This window comes from Natrix helvetica (assembly GCF_964273705.1).
Source record: "Natrix helvetica genome assembly, chromosome: 4".
In the NCBI taxonomy this organism is placed as follows: Eukaryota; Metazoa; Chordata; class Lepidosauria; order Squamata; family Natricidae; genus Natrix; species Natrix helvetica.
In genome coordinates, this window is record NC_138550.1 from 56,688,907 (window position 1) to 56,706,060 (window position 17,154).

At 38.1% G+C, this 17,154-nt stretch overlaps 1 protein-coding gene across 1 annotated transcript in view; it reads right to left on the reverse strand.

Moving 5' to 3' along the window:
• DSCAM (DS cell adhesion molecule) overlaps positions 1–17,154 on the reverse strand; it is a 379,550-nt gene that overhangs the window by 85,631 nt on the left and 276,765 nt on the right. The window contains exons 12-14 of the mRNA XM_081950395.1: positions 10,055–10,251; positions 7,219–7,315; positions 4,450–4,578 (exon numbers count right to left, since the gene is read on the reverse strand). Coding sequence (XP_081806521.1) covers positions 4,450–4,578; positions 7,219–7,315; positions 10,055–10,251 — 423 coding nt within the window. The remainder of the gene's footprint in view (positions 1–4,449; positions 4,579–7,218; positions 7,316–10,054; positions 10,252–17,154) is intronic.

The window sequence follows — 17,154 nt, forward strand, 5'->3', positions numbered from 1 at the left end:
TAAACCAGGGGTGTCCAAACTTGGGAACTTTAAGACTTGTGAAGTTGAAGTCCACAAGTCTTAAAGTTCCCATGTTTGGACACCCCTGGTTTAAACCATTACCAATGTTTCTGGTATCTAACACTCTTAGAATTCAAAGTGCCAAAATAGTTTATTGTTTGATTAGAAGGGCATATGGAATCTGGAAAATTGGATATCTCTGGCATCAAATTCTTGTTTCTGACTCTAACTGAGCAGGAAAGGGGGGAAAGTGCCTAAGAAGGGAGAGGGACTGATCAACTTCATAGCAGCCCTAGAATTAAACCCCAAGACTATATCGTTATTTTCTCAAGTTTGTACAAATCTCATTCTCTGCTTCAGTGTAAGCATGAAATGAACAGAATCTTGCAGATGTGAAGACTGAGCACCAAAGGGTTGTGAACCGTTGCTTGAGGAATCAGCAGCTGTACAGAAATGAAAGCGAGAGAATCTGAATAGTAATATTCACACATAACTTGTTCAGCTTGTCTTAATCAGTATCTTCTGTCAAGTCCTCTATTGTTTTCATGAGCCTCTGCACGTAAAGATGCTATAGGACAGTGATGGTGAACCTTTTTGACATTGAGTGCCCAAACTGGACAGCACTGGAAACCCAAAGACCAGCTGGCTGGTACACACATGCCTGTTTTTGGGGTGTTTTTCTGGCCATTTTTGGCCTGAAAACTCCCAGAAAATGCCTCCCCAAAAGCCAACAAACGGCTGGAAAACAACCTGGAAAACAGCCCAATTTTTGGTTATTTTTCAGATGTTTTCAAGCTGTTTTTAAGCAATTTTTTTGGCTGCTTTCAAACTGTTTTCCAGCATTCCAAGACCAGCTGGAAAGCAGAAGAGCAGCTGGCGATGGCACGAGTGCCCACAGAGAGGGCTCTGAGTGCCACCTCTGGCATGCGTGCCATTGGTTCGCCATCCTGGCTATAGGGATTTCTATAGCATTTGCCCTTAACTACTACTGCAGTGATAAAGAAGAAGAAAAAAGATAAAGACCTCACCCCATTCCTAAGAGGTCTGTAAGGAGAGTGCATAAGCGCACCAATGTGCCTACCGTCCCTGTCTTAATGTTTCTTTTTAATCGTATCCATTTCATGTATCCAAAATAATGTTTATACATATATATGTTGTTTAATACATGCTTGACGAAATAAATAAATAAATACATAAAAATAAAATTAATAGATTTAGTCTATAGCATCTAGACCAGAGTGAATGGGCAGCTCTTCAATAGATATATTCAGAATCTAGTTGTTGTCTATATAAAATTAACAGCAGACTACAATGAATGGTTAGAGATCACACACACTGTGCTAAAATCCTTCAGCATCTACAGCCTTCATATGCATTATTAAAACTCTTATTTTTGACTGGGTAAAATGATATATTGCAAGATAACAATTTTTGGTTCAAGGTACCTTAGCTAACTTACAGAATGTATCTGGATTCAGGACCCATGACTCCCATTGAACTGAAATTTGACAGATTTGATCTTATAAGATTATATTAACATAAAACAGTTTATGACAATACAAAATGTTATATAACATATCCTGTGCTGATGTTTGACTATGCTATATAGTTTACCATGGGCTATTTTCAAGCCACATATATATATCTAAATGTATCTCAACTTTTCCAGTGAAGGCAATATGTTGTAAGTTCTGCCATAGTTGAAGGCATTGAGGCATCATAAAGAAATGTCTTTGAAAAGATAGCCCAAGGGTTCATGGATTGTCTAGTTACTTTATGCTCTCTACATGGGGCTCCCCTTGAGATGCATTCGAAGGCTGCAGCTGGTCCAGAATGCGGCCGCGCGGGCAATCATGGGAAGTACCAGGTACTCCCATATAACACCTCTCCTGCGCGGGCTGCACTGGCTACCTGTGGCTTTTCGGGTGCGTTTCAAGGTGTTGACTATCATCTTTAAAGCGCTCCATGGCACAGGACCTAGCTATCTGCGGGATCGCATCCTACCCCACACATCCCTGCGACCAATTCGCTCTCACAGGGAGGGACTCCTCCAGGTGCCGTCCACTAGGCAATGCCAGCGGGCGGCGCCCAGGAGTAGGGCCTTCTCTGTGATGGGCCCGACCCTCTAGAATGACCTCCCCCCCGACATCAGAACAACTACCGATCTCCGCTCCTTCCGCAAGAAACTTAAGACCCACCTTTTGCAATTAGCTGGCCTGGCCTAACCGTAGTTTTAATCTTCAATCCTTCTGGCCGGTATTTTAAATTTTGGGGGGTAGACCTTTTAAGCTGCTTTTAATTATTATTATTATTGTACAGGCTTTATATTTAATCTGTTTTTAAGGGGTATCTACTATTTTCTACTGTGTATATGGTTTTTTAGCTGCTGTCTGTACACCGCCCCGAGTCCCTTCGGGGAGAGGGGGCAGTCTATAAATTCAATAAAATAAATAAAAATAATAAATGAATACTTTAAAAGTTATGTTAAGTTTGTTCTCTGTGAAACATAAATTCAGGTTCCTATAAAAATATCACCTGAGGATTTTAAGAAAATACAAATATAAAATGGCAACCAACAATAGAGTAGAACAGGCAAAACTGATCCCTAAGGCTTGGGGGATGAACAGCATGCCATATATTGGGAGGCAGATTGTTCCAGAAAACATGGGCTACCATAGAAAAGACACACCTTCTAGAGATCCTTAGATAACAAGATTTAAAAGAATGAACATATAGCAGGTTCTCTCTGTGGAAGTGTGAGAGAGAGGCAGATATTCTTGGAAGGAGGAAGTCAAGTAACCTGATCCTATGCCATGTAAGGCTATAAAGATGATAACCAGAGCCTGGAATTTTACCTACAGGCCTACTGGAAACTAGTGCAAATCATGGAGTTTGATGTAATATGGGCATAATGAGATACGTTCATAATTACCTGCACTGCTGCATTCTAAATTAACTAAACGGTCAATGTCATCATCATCATTATCATCATCAACAACAACAAGAAGAAAATCATTCTGACCATCTTTCGAGAAAAATTAAATTAAGGAGGAATGAAAGGAAAAACTCCTTCAAAAGTTTTCATTTTCATTAGTTTGGAGAAAATTGAAGAAAATATATTTAAAGGTAAATTGATAGTTTTCCATTTCTGCCAACCTTTCAATCATTCTGTCCTCTGCAAAACTTGTAGGTTGACTCGGTGCTTTTGGGAATAAAAATATGTTTTATATTTCTCAAATACAAATGTGAACAGTCTTCTTGACCTCTGCACCTTCTCTACAGTTGTTACTTTCAGAACTCTAAATTTATCTGCCAAGAGGTGTTGCAGTACATTATGAAAATGCAAGACTGGAGAAGGCAATCATGATTATGGCTCATAATGACAGATCTCTTTCCCTTCACCCTGTCACCTTTCCAAGCATAACTAAGGACTCTACCTCACTAACTTCATCAGCTCAGTTGTACCAGAATTCTTCTAAACACCCTTTTGCCATAATTTATTAGGAAAAAGAACCACACAGGTGATGTTTTTCATTTATACTACACCAGCATTTATATGGCCAGGGTTATAAAAAACCATTATATAAATTCTAATATGTGTTACTTGATAAACATGTGTAACTCACTATATAAGAATTACCGGTAATAAATTACAGGTAAGCTTGAAATTGTTTAAAATGACAAGGCTGTTATCTGGAGATATTAAAAATAAGTCTTCAAAACTGGGTTCTAAATTTCATGCTACTAAGTGGAAAACAACGCCTCTTCCAAAGAAGCTAAGGAAAAATAAAATGTATGCAAGAGACGAAAGGGAAAATATCCGATGTTGGTAACCTGGAATGGATAGCACATGATGGAGGAAGAGGATATGTCACTGGCATGAGTCTGGTGTCCCAGCAGCATAAAGAAAGCAGTGTAAAGGAGAGCCACCAAGTTCACTTTTATCATCAATGATGTTAGGACAAATAAAATGTTGTTTTGGCTTTGCTGACTTGGGGGAGGTCACTAGTTATTACAAATGCCAGGAAACAAGTGTCTGACAGACTAAGCTGCCTTTCTGTTTCTCTAATAATGCTTTCTGCTTAGACATCTTTATTAATAAAGACAATAACTCTTCAGTCTTCAAGCTGTAATTGAAACCAATCTGCATAAAAGGTTAAATTTATGGGAAGGAAGAATAAAAGAAATAAATTCAGGCGCTTATTCTTAATATTAGAGAGATCATCAGCTAAGATAAAATAGATTCCTCATAGTTAAGAAAAAACTACTACATATAAATTAAAAAAAAACCTAAATAAAAAATTATTACATATTTGGCACATTTCATTAAAATCCCTGCTCAAGCTCATGGAGCAAAAGCAAGATCATCATCAAATCACATCCATCCATCCAAATAGAAAAGCAGGAAATGTTGCAAAGTTTTAGGATGGATTTCATAGAATATCTTACCAGACTTGTTTTTGCATTCTATATCATAGCCTGTGATTGGACTATTTCCATCAAATCCCATGGTCCATCTTAGAGCAATGCTACGTGCTCTCACTTCTCGAATTTCTATTTCTGGAGGATCTGGAGGTTCTGGACAGACAGACAAATTCTGCTTTAATTAAGAGAAAGAATCAGCTAAACCACTTACAATGGCACAAAATATACGGTACATCAACACTAAACTATTTTACTATTTTCTTCACTCAGTGAATTTTATATTAATTTGTCCCTTTCCATAAATTTAGAAATATATTTTTCTCATTATCTTACTACATCTTAATACATTTATGGAGATGCCAAAGTCGTAGAAAAAAACCTAGAAAAAAACATGAAATATCACGACCTGGCCATCGAAATTACACGGCTATGGATGAAGCATGTAACAGTGATACCCATTGTCATCGGGGCACTTGGCACCATGTCCAAGAATTTTACAAAATACATTAACAAATTGCAGCTTCCTGCAATAACACCAGCAGAACTGCAAAAAACTGCGCTACTTGGAACATCTTATATTTTAAGAAGGTACTTGGTTGATACCTAGGATGCTGGCACAAACTGTATCAACCATTAGCACCAGTCACTGGTATTTGTAATGCATTTTTGAATGTTCAGTTGGCTGAGTTTCATGTTTAATGAATAAAGTATATAATAATACATTTAAATATACCTAATCATAGTCTTCCACCTCCTAGCCTTAGCATATTTATGGTTATAATAAATTCTATTGTATATCCATATGTGTGCTACTATTTTCCCAATTTACACTTTCTAGTTTTTTCTATTAGTTTTTAATACAATCACCATATTACAAGATACTTTATCTCTATACATCGTCTCTTAGCTTTTTAGAATTTCATCATTTACTGATTTTTTGTGACTTTTTAATATTTTTCTCTTGGGATCCTATATTTCTTTCTAACATTTTTGGACAAACTTAATGTTCCCTGTGCCTTGTCTCCTTCTCTTGCCTCATTTGGACACCCATCCATAACCCTTTCATTATTTTGGGAAAATCTTACTTTTTTTCTCTGTTCTATTGTAAACTCTTAAGGAATTATCTATTTGATTCTTAGTACTTATTGCTACTGACTCTTCATGTTTTTGTCTTCTTGTGACTTATTTTGATTTGTTTCCTCCACCACTCCTTCAAATTTCTCATCTGTTTTCTGAATATTATGTTCATCTTTTCCCACCATTTGTTGGGGATCTTCTACATTCACATTTTTATCTTTGAACAATCTCATCATCTCCTTATGTTTCTTTGTCACATTTTCATAAATACTTTTAAGCATCACTAAAATTTCTTCATAGAACTTTATTGTCTCCTGATGGGTCATTTTGTACCAGTTTAATATATTAAAAATTATTCTACCTCTAATATTCCAATATCCCAATATCTAAAAACTGCAAAGTCGTCAATTATTAATAAAATTGAGTCAATCCCAGAATTATTCCTCCAAGTTCCCTAACTTTCTATTTCTTAAAGGCTATAAATTGATAATTTACAGTCTTTATAATTTTCCAGTTTACACCTTCCCAATTGTCCAAATTTTAAAGTCTTATTTATCTTTTCTTCTTCTTTCTTTTTCCCTTCTATCACCTTTATTCTTTTGCCTCGTAGAATGTTATATCAAGTAGCATTAGTAATCCAAATCCAAATTGGCTCACCAAGTTCCCTCAAGTCTTTCAAATCCACCTTCCAGTAAGCAGTTTCAATAGGGTTTTAGTTATTTGCAATTCAATTTGTCTTAGAGATCTTCAAAAAGCTCACAAGATATTTTGAAACATCCAAGTCGCCTACTGAAATAGAATCAAGGTCAAGTGGCCTTCCAGGTGTTATTTACTTTCACTCATTTTCTTTGTGTATCTTAAACAATTATTACTTTACTACGCTGCAGTAATCTTCTTCCTCCGGTAGGTGGCTCTCCTGCTCCAAATCCATTAAGAGGCATGTGAAAAACAACAGCTGATTGTCAACTGATGGGGGGAGGGTTTTTTTTAAGAAATAAAAAAAATTAAAAACCAATTTCTCCCACTAAGAATACTTTTCAAAGTATTCTTAAATCTTTTCCAGGATTTCTATATTTTAAAGATATTTCTTTCACATCTGGTTCTTTAATCTTTCTCTTTCTCCATGTATCCAATCGCCGCTTTCTTAACATTTAGAGATTATTTTTTAAAATTCTTTTATTTCAGTTAGGTCTCTAGAATAAAAGTTTGAAGTTGTCTCACCCAGTTTCAATGCTCTGTCCACGAACTGCACCAGCACAAATCTTATTGTCCCAATTGTCAAAGCTTGTAACTTGCCAAAAATGGTCGTCGTCCATGCTACCATTCAGAAGAGCTTTCTTCAGCACTAACGAGGAAATTGCGGTTTCCTCGTGATCGTCGAAGCACCTCTCCTTCCTTTACCACCCCTCCAGGGTGGCTCTGACCCCATAGAGTCTCCTGGCAAGCAGATACTGGCTGGTTTTCACGGAGCTCAGTGGAGCTCCAATATTTCCAAGCGTTCTTGCCGCGACACCAAATGTTTCTCCCATAAGCAACTTAGTTCATGGGTAGCTGTACAGTTGAGGTTTAATAGTTCCAATGGTAAGTCTGAACCTCTTACAGCTTCCAATAATTTTTTTTAATTATGACTAATCCCCCCAACAGATTTCTGAGCATGACATACACTTACTGTACTACAATAGCTGTGTTTTTTTCGTTATGTTGTCCTCTTCCTACCTTGCACAGTGAGCTGAATTATTCCACGATCCTCTCCATATGAATTGATGGCATGGCAGGAGAAGAAACCAGAATCTTCTCGCACTGTTGGCAAAATCTATATTATAGATTGAAAAGAAGAAAATACATTCAACAGGAAACATTGAAATTTAGCCTATTCTTCACTGCAATATTTGCTAATGTTCGGAAAGTTTAACAACATTACAGCTACATCAATATTGCTGCAATGCAAAGTCCCATATCCAAGAAGTTAAGCAAACTATAACAGATTACTGAAATTGAAATTATTTTTCATGTACAATTTTATATGGGTTAGTATAGTATAAATCTTTATTACGGTAGGTTATATTTTGCATATAACCTGTTCTTCCTTTATACAGTCCAAAATGACTGAGATACAATTCCTAGATTCTATTCAAGCAACCTGCAGAACCTGTATTTCCTTAGCTGCCAGGTTAAGCTGCTATGGTGAGTAGAACATCAGGTCACATGGTTCGAAATAATTATTTCTTGTTCTTCTCATCAGAAAATCCAGTTCTGTTTTACAGTAATACAACATGAAAGGATACGTTTAATCTGATTTTTGTCCAGCAATTCTTTTCCAGTGAGTTTCTATTTTAAATTTACAATTTGTCAACAGATGGTTGGTGAATATTACAGCAAATATAAAATTATTAAAAAGCAGCTGTGTCTTTTTGAGAAACTCTAAAGTATTTCTTTAAATCCAGAATGGGTTTTTTTCCTATCTTCGTTACTGTCAGAGGTTTGTGTGTATTCGGCAGATATCTTTTCTGGATGCTGAATAAGGCTTATTCATGCACAATTTAATTCATGCACAGATTTAATTCATGCACAAAATTTGATTAGGTCCTATTCCTTGCTTGCATAAGAAGCATTTAGATTTGGATGGGGGTGTGTGCGTGCATACATCTGTTGTATTTTAACACACATGAAAAGTTTATCCTTCTTAAGAAATATACAAAAATTCAGAAGAAATCTTATTGTAGTCTTGCTTATAGAAGGATTAGATTTATGCGGAAGACTGGTTTCTCCTTTTTGTGGCTTATTTGCTAAGGCAAGATGTCTCAAAGAGTTCTGAGGATAGCTGCAGATGCTAGGGAGATAGGAATCCAATTTTTTCACACTTTCACAGATAGCAAACAGAGCACTGACCTATCTTAATATTTCAGTGTATCACAGTTTTTACTCCAATCATTAACAGTATCCCTACTCTTCCTTCCTTCCTCTCCCCATACTACACTTTCCTATGCATCTTAAACACATTCTGCAGTTTCTTATATATCTTAAATGTTGTCTACAATCCTTCAGGATTGAATCAGTTAATAGATCTTATGTATGGAACAAAGGTGTAAATAAGGAGAAACCAACACATTTTTACACACAAGCCCTCTGGATTGCAAAATGGGTGCAGGGGCGCTGCCCCCGCACCCTGTTTTGGGCCTAGCAGGCCTCCCTGAAGCCCCCTGTAATCCATAATGTGGCTCATGGGGACTCCTGGAAGGGTCAGGGGAAGGTAAAGTTGCAAGCCCGGAGGGGAGGGGATGTGTGCAACAAGCTCCGGGGATGGGGGGGGTGGGGCTAACAAGACTTACCTGTAGGTAGGAGGAGGCAGCTCAGTTGGGGCACAGGACAGGCACCACATGGCAGCTTGGGCAGGCAAGGCAGCTTGGGCAGACAAGCCGCCCAAGAGGTGAGGAGTGACTGGGTGGGACAGATGGGTAGGGCAAGTGACTGGGGAATTGGTTCGGGGGCGTGGCAAGCCTGGGTTGCTGTCAGTTTCAGCGACCCAGGCTGCCAAACCACTACCAGTTCGGCAGAACCTGTAGGAACCCACCACTGTTGCATTTATATATGAATATATATATGAATATACAGGACATTATTTTAGACTAGTGGATTAGTATCTAAATGAAAACTAATAGATGGTGACAATCTTAGATTTCGTTCCCATCTCATGTATAAAGGGTACCCTAAAGAAATCTTTAGCTTGCCTGGGTAGCACTTGAGTTGGCTCTGTATCTTTTGCTTCCTAGTGTAGTCTAATTGTGCTATCCTGAATGGTAGGGAGGGGGAAAGTTATCAGATTATTTTTTCTGCAGATTTGATGAACTGTAGAGTTGTGCAAAACGATTCAAGCTGAAACCATTTTGAGCTTGAAATATCTACTCTGTCAGGGTTGTTAACGAACTGGAAGTGTTGTGATGCTGTTCCAACTGAGCAGAGTGTTCCATCACTGTTTTGGATACAAGTCCACTTTGTGTAAAGCCAGAGCAATGTCAGGATTTTTAGTATTGACATTCTGAGCCCGAAATGTTAACACATATACAGTGAATTCTCATCTAAGGATGAGGCAGAATTGGAATTTCTGCTTGTTGGCAATGTAAGAGATGGAAAATAGGAGTAGGTCTCCGTGGAAGAGAATCTTCTTCACTTACTCTGGTAATCTGGAAAAAATCATACGTCCTTATGAAGAACATATTTAAGACATGCCTAAAAGAACAGATGGCATGATTCTGAATTTTCTAGGCAAATAAAGTCTTTGATTCCATCTTGACTGGAGATAGTTGTAGTCCAATCTATGTGGATTACATCAGATCTAGAAAGCCTGCTGACAAATTAAAAACTAATCCAAACTGAAGGGTAGTGTGGGAGTATTGTCAAGAGATCAATGAACATAACCTGTTTATGCAAGTGATGGTGAAGCTCTGTGGCTGGACAGCACAGCAAAAAATCAAATCAAAACAGGTACCTGTTTTATTTTTGGACAAAATTGCTGCCCGTATTGTAAATGCAAATACCAACTTGGTTTTATCACCTGTAAAGTAGAGATGACTTCATCACCCACTTCTTTTGTAGAAACGAAATAGCGGGACATTTCAGGATTAATTATCCTATCTTCTTTCTCCCAGCGGACTATGATGGGTTTCTCCCCATGAGCTGTGCAACTCATCTCTTTCTTTTGACCCTGTGTTGCCAAGGTGGTATTTGGATAGGAGGTTATCATAGCAGGAACTAAAAATAAAAATAATACACATTACTAGTTGGATACAAATGTGCAACAGAAAAAAGGAATGAATTGCTGGATACGATGTCTCAATAGTTCACCTTATTTGTATCTAAATATATCAATATGTTATCCTTTCACCTTAGACTTCACTGCCCTTGTGCCCTCTGGATGTGTTAGGGTTGTATTTATGGAATATGAGAGACAAAGTGAGATATTGGTTAAAGTGTTGGATTAGGAGTGGAGAGATACAGGTTCCAGTAAATGATCAGGCACAACATCTCACTGGATAACTTGAATCCTTCACAACTTATCTCAAGGCAATTGTAGGGAAAATTAGAAGAAGGTAATGCTATGTACTGTATCTTAACTTGAGCTCCTGAAGAAAAGACAGGATATTAAATACTGTTGAAAACTAGAATCCCAACTCATTTGAAGATCACAAACATAGGGCTCTTTTAGGCACATTTAAGGAATTCAACACACCCACAGTGGTAGAGTGGATCACACATCTTTTAAATGAATTTCTCTAATTGCTGTTTTAAAATGCTAATATTTGATGACATAACTTTTATGCATGTTAGCACCACTGAAGCCTGTCTATGCCAACATGTTAGAACACAGTGCTTCCCACTGGAATGGTTTCTGAAGTGTAGCAAACTGATTTTCAAACTGGCAAGAGAGTGAAAGCTAATGGCTCTATTCTGGAAATCATAGCAAAAACAAACAAACTTGAAAAGATTTTCAGTGAAAAATTAAATGCTTGTAAAGCGTTGTTAACAACAATTTGGAATAGCTTTATTTTACCATGCCATAAAGTAAATGGCTTTGTTCCATTAAATTTTTTTAAAAACTGAATTTATTTACAATGAAGAGATAACAGGGAATAAATTTATTACTACCGTTTTTAGTGTTATAAATTATTTCATACTGCTTGAAGCTGGACACAATTAAGTGATATCAATTTGGGTATCACTTGTAGTGCCTTTATGGACATGATCTTCCCTTCATCTTCCATCAAAGTTGAAAGCATAAGTCTTGGCAAACATAATGTAGCTACATACAACTCTCAGGATAATGCAGCACTGAAGATCTCCATGGTACAGTTAGGCATCAACAAATGGATCTGCATTTGACAACATCACTGGCAAGTGTTCAGGGGCCCTTATTTATAGTTCTTATACTTCTGTGCATCACTACAAATAAGCTATGGGTGCTCGAATGCATGAATGTAATGGAATAATGAAGAGGAGCTTAACAACCTCTTCCCTTATAAATATTGCTCTGTTTGGAATACATTGAAGCTTTGCAGAAAGCAAAACTAAAGATGGACAGGCTCTGCTGATTCTCAAATGCCATTTAAATGTTGTCAGTTGAACTCATTTCTGCTTCCTCCCACTTTTCGGAACATCATCCTGCATACACAGCTATCATTTACTTTTCAGATTTTGTTCTAAATGAAATTCCAGAAGGTTATTTTAAATAATTGACATTATTTTTCATCTAATTTTCTTTGGAATGTGATGGTCTATATTTTGAGCAGCAAAATATAGATTGCAACACAAATTGCAAAGCTGAATTATTTTTGACATTCCCTCACTTAAAATAAGGCAATCCCCAAGGCATACAAGTTCCCTTATAGTATACAAATGTTTTAAAAAGGACGCATTCCTCTTCAGAGGCAGTTTTATAACACCCAGATAACACAGAAATTATTTCGCTTTCTGATTGCAATAGATGAAGCAACTGAAGATCTTGTTTAAAGGATCTGTAGACCTATACAATTTGATACCTCCTGTGCTCTAAATGTTGACAATGTCACCTCCCTGAGTTGCAATGTAACTTTTGAAAGCTGTGGATTTCATAGCTTTTCATTAATTAACTTCATGTCTAAAAATAGAACACTGGATAATGTGGTCACACTCATATGCTATAATGAAAAAGCATTATAGTAATTTTACTGCTTTCTCAAATAAACATGAATAGCCATTTCTACATGTCAAGCAAAAATCAATCAAGGAAAGTATGTGAGAATGCTCTTTTAAGCAAAAGCATGGAAAATTAAATTAATTAATCTACTTGTAATTCATCCAGTTGTAATAGTTCTTCATTTTCAATGTGCAATAGTAAACATTTCTTAAATCTCGTTTTTCTGCCATTAATTGGAAGAAAATATTCATTTAAGCTCATTCTTTGATTTCTGAAGAAATCAAATAAGAGATATGCAATTCATTTAAAGTACAAAAAGACAAAGTTCTCTGTGTCCAATCAAACTGATGGAAGGAGTATTTAAATTCAATAAAATATATTTTATTTCAAAGAGTCATTTCAAAATATTTCTTCTTTGAAAATACCAAGTATTACAGTGATGTTCATGGTCACTTCCAATTTTTCATGGAAAACAGTAAAAAATCTCGGGATTTAAATTTTATAGAATTTATTGCAACACATTGCGGTCATGTTGAAAGCATCAAGGAGCTTCCAGGTTGAAAGGATTAGCTGGAGACATCATTACTACACGGGAGTTACCCAGTTGAGGGCTCCTTTCATGACCCCAGCAGGAACTGGCGCCAAGGATGGGAGCTCACCATGCCCCATAGCAGCACTTGGGTCTTGAAGGCAGGCTTGCTAACCTCCAACATAGTATCCAAACCATGTAAATCACCATTTATAAAGGTCGCACACTGTTTTGAACTGTAGAAATTAAAAGTATGGGCAAAGCTTTCACTGCCAGTGCTTCTCTGTAAATACTATATTGTAACCTATAGAATGCAGCTACTGTTGAATCCATATGATGACCCTGTCACACCTCATCACTATTCAGTACAGCACATTTTCCTAGTCAACGTGGCTTTGAATAATGACATTGCTGATTAGCCTAAACATTTCCTCAGCCATTACACTTGTGAAATATGTGCGATACTACCCAAAATATATGGAATGTAGCAATGTTGAATTGAGGACTTATTAATTTTTCAAGACATACAGCTACTGTATATATGCACACATTCTGATTATTTCATTACACAGAAAACACCTGACTACTTTTGATAGGGGGCTGATGGAAAGAATTCCAAAAACCAGATTATATTTTTCCTCTACTTTGTTTTTGATAATGCAGAGGAATACAGTGGGAAGAAAGATGAGGGAAAACCTCCTTTGGACAAGAAACTTTCCATCTAGCACAAAGTATTACACTTAACAATTATGTATATTGTTATCATTGCTTCCACTGATGAATTCTGAAGTCCAAGATACCCAAAAAGCAATACTGTAGCTTGCTTTCTTCTACCATAATATGTTCAACAATTAAAATATTGCATGTTAGTTATTCCACACATTCTCTGTACTTCTCTGCATTTCTCGCAATAATTTTTTGATGTAAAATCTTGAATTGTGTAGTTTTCCTGCCTTCAATAGAGATTCCAAAAATTCCTCCAATAGGATCTGACCCTTTGTTTTCCACTTTGCTAATAGTTGAGTGCTAATGCCCTAATTCATAGATTCTGTACATACGTACATGTGCAGACATACCAACCAGAGGTGGGTTCCTACTGGTTCGGATTGGTTCAGCTAAACTGGTAGTAAATTGGCAGCCTGGGTCGCTGGAACCGGCAGCAACCCAGGCCTGCCACACCCCCGAACCGGTTCTCCTATGGCACCACCATGTTGATTTTTGGTTTTTGTGCATGCGCAGAACATTTTTCATTGCAGAAATGTATTTTTGTCCTTTTTAAACGTTTTGCGCATGCACAAACCTTTTAAGGTGCAAATGTGCATGTGCGTGGAGCAAATATTTTTGTGTGCCGAACTGGCAGTAATGCCGGCAGCAACCACCCCTGATGCCAACAGTTATGACCCAGGTTTGGCATGCAAGGAACACGTGCTAGGCAGAAGCTTGATGACATTTATTCAACCACCATCCCCCACAATCCAGCAAGTCCTGGTCCATTCTCAAAAGTCTCTGCCCACAGGTTACCCCTACAGTCTAAGAGCAAGGCTCAAACACACACGCTTGCACAAACTTCATGCAGCGTCCTGGCAGTTAAAGTCTACAGGAGTAACACCACTCCAGGGGCAAGACGTGACCTCAAATTTGATAACGTTGGCAATGAATGTCAAGACAAAGGATCAAACCTCATTCTACACCCACAAGGATTCTGTGGCATCTTCTCGGAGCCATGGAGCATGTTGCTGTGAAATGCAACACTTGTTCCTGACAAAAGCCCCTCTGCACAGCGTCCCCTTAAATGCTACTTTCCAGGTGATCCTCAGGAGGGGAGGGGCACCATCCTCCCGAGTAGTTGGGTTGCCCTGCATTGACTTTGCCTCCTCTCCATTCTCCGTACTTGGGGATCAGGTGGGGGAAGCATTTGTTTATCTTTGGAGCTCTGCCCCTCCTCTGCTCCATTGCCTGCCCGTTCCATCTCCTCTTCCCTTCCTCAGTCAGTCTGCTACCTCTCTTCCTCCCTGCCTACTCTTCCAAAGCCCAAGGGACCTGGGACTGCCTCATCCTTATCCCTAGGTCATTCCTCATGAGCCATAGGAACTATTTTTTCTCCTTTGATTTTGTTATTGGCTTATCCCAGTTGCAAAACTTCAATTTGCTATATGCTTGACAGCAACTTGAGAGTTGCATTAATTTCTTTAGTTATCAAAATACTGGTTACATTAAACCCAAGCAAATGAATGGATGTTTGTTTATGGAAAGTATGGCACTATTTACTTTGAATAAATGTAAAAAACTATGAAAGGACAATTTTTTTCTTGCCTGGCATGAAAATGCCTGCCTACTTGAAAATGTACATAAGTGAAGGGAAAACAATGGAAATTTGGGAAGTGTAATCTGATACACAGACCAGATTTAAAGGAAGCATGAAATGAAATGAATATACTTCAATTATGAATGCTTTACACTAATGTAGAATTTAAACTTGAATGCTGATTGCAGTTAAGAATGGTACATGTTGGAAACGGGTTTGTGAGAATAGATGGATTATTGAATTGATCCACATTGAGCTTAAAGACAAGGATATGTCATATCCATTTTATTGCTGAATGTATTCATAAATGAACATATATGGAATTGTTTTAGTGATGTCAGAGGCATATTGATTAGTAAAACGAATGCATGCAATTTAAGTAAATATTGCTGTGTTTTTGGCTTAAGATATAAGCAAATTGCAGCAGTGACGTGCAGTCAGGTGAGGCAAGTGAGGCAAAGCCTCACCACTCTCATCATGAAAAAAAAAAGTAAAAGGAAAAAGCTGAGCTAGTTGCTGCCTCACCGTGGATGACTCTGCTTAACCTTACTGGTGCTCTCCCTCCCCAAGTGTAGTGACTTCCTCCCCAGGCCCCCATTCATTTCTCTCTCACACACACACAGCTGGATAAAACTATATAAAAATCTAGCCCAGTTTCACTGATTACAAGTTTGAAAAGGCAACGTGGCTCCACCTGCAATCAAACTACACTTGGGGAGGGAGAGCACAAGTGAGCACTGAGGAGACCACAGGAGGAGGCAGGAAGCCAGGCAAAGAGCCATGCTGTAGTACACACACTTCCCCCCAGCCTCTTTCTTTTGGAAGGCTCGGCTCGGCTCCCCTCCAGCTTCTCTGCCTCTCCTCTCACCCCAGCCTGCCAGCAGGAGGTGGTGGGTGGGCTTTATTGTGTTCCAGGCATTTCCCACCCGGACAGCAGGCTGCATTTGCAATGGTGGAGGTGTTTGGGAAAGGCAGCAGGGGAATGCGGGGGGGATGGCAGAGGAGCTGCTTTCAAGCCACTGGAAAAGATATCCAATCCAACTTTTGTGTGTGGGGGGGTTTGTTTGAGAGTGAGTGAGAGAGGGAAGGGGTAGGAGAGATAGTCCAATCCAACTTCTGTGTGTGTGTGTGTGTGTGTGTGTGTGTTTGAGAGAGGGGGAGGAAGGGAGAGAGGGAGGAAGGAGGGGAAGGAGAAGAAAAAGAAAAAGAAAGAAGGAGCAAAGGAGAAAAACAAATGCTGTCGCTTTAAATTGGAACTGAGCATGCCTGGCTGTGGAATTCTGGGAGTTGAAGTCCACAAGTCTAAAAATATTTGAAACCCAGCACTGTGTCAGTGCCTCACCAGTCATAAACCTCACCGCACGTCACTGAATTGCAGCATAACAAAAAGATGCAATAAGGACTAATGAGGAACATGGATACAATGAGGGACATGGATCTGAATATTAAAATATCAAAGATTAAAGTATTTGTGTTTCATAAAATGAATAATTACAAGCTACAAGCAAAAACTGAAAAATTGGGGCAAGAAAATGAATTAGTGTTTCTTTGTAAAATGTTTACTGAACATGAGAATTGTTAACATGCAGAAATTATGATAGAAGGGTATCAATCATGGAACTGATTGCTGGTTATTTTGTAAGTAAGTAAGTGAATGAATGAATGAATTAATTAATTAATAACTAAATAAATAACATTTGGTGTGGATGTGTGTGCAGCAAAGCACGAAGAGCTACAATGCAACCATTTCCTTTCCTATTGATGCCACCTATCTTTCCCTTCCAGCCATTATTTCATTCCACATGTGGGTCTTTTCTCCTTTTCAAAAACACTTTTCATTCCTACCCTCAGTTATTTCTGCATAGGACAGCAAGGGTTTAGCATTTTAGCATTTTCATATACGTGTAGTGCACATTCTCTACCCAACGTTAATTAAAAGGTAGATCTTCATGTGGCACTGTTCTTGTCTTTTGCCAAATAAATCCAATTACTTAGTCTGAATGATGGGCATCCCTATCACTCATTTAGCTTCATGAATGATAGATATAAAGGAAACAATCTACGAAGCATGGCTACTAGGAAAATTCCATTCAGCAGAAAAAAACAGGAAAATTTAAATGGATTGAGGCCGTGCTGCTGAAAATGAGT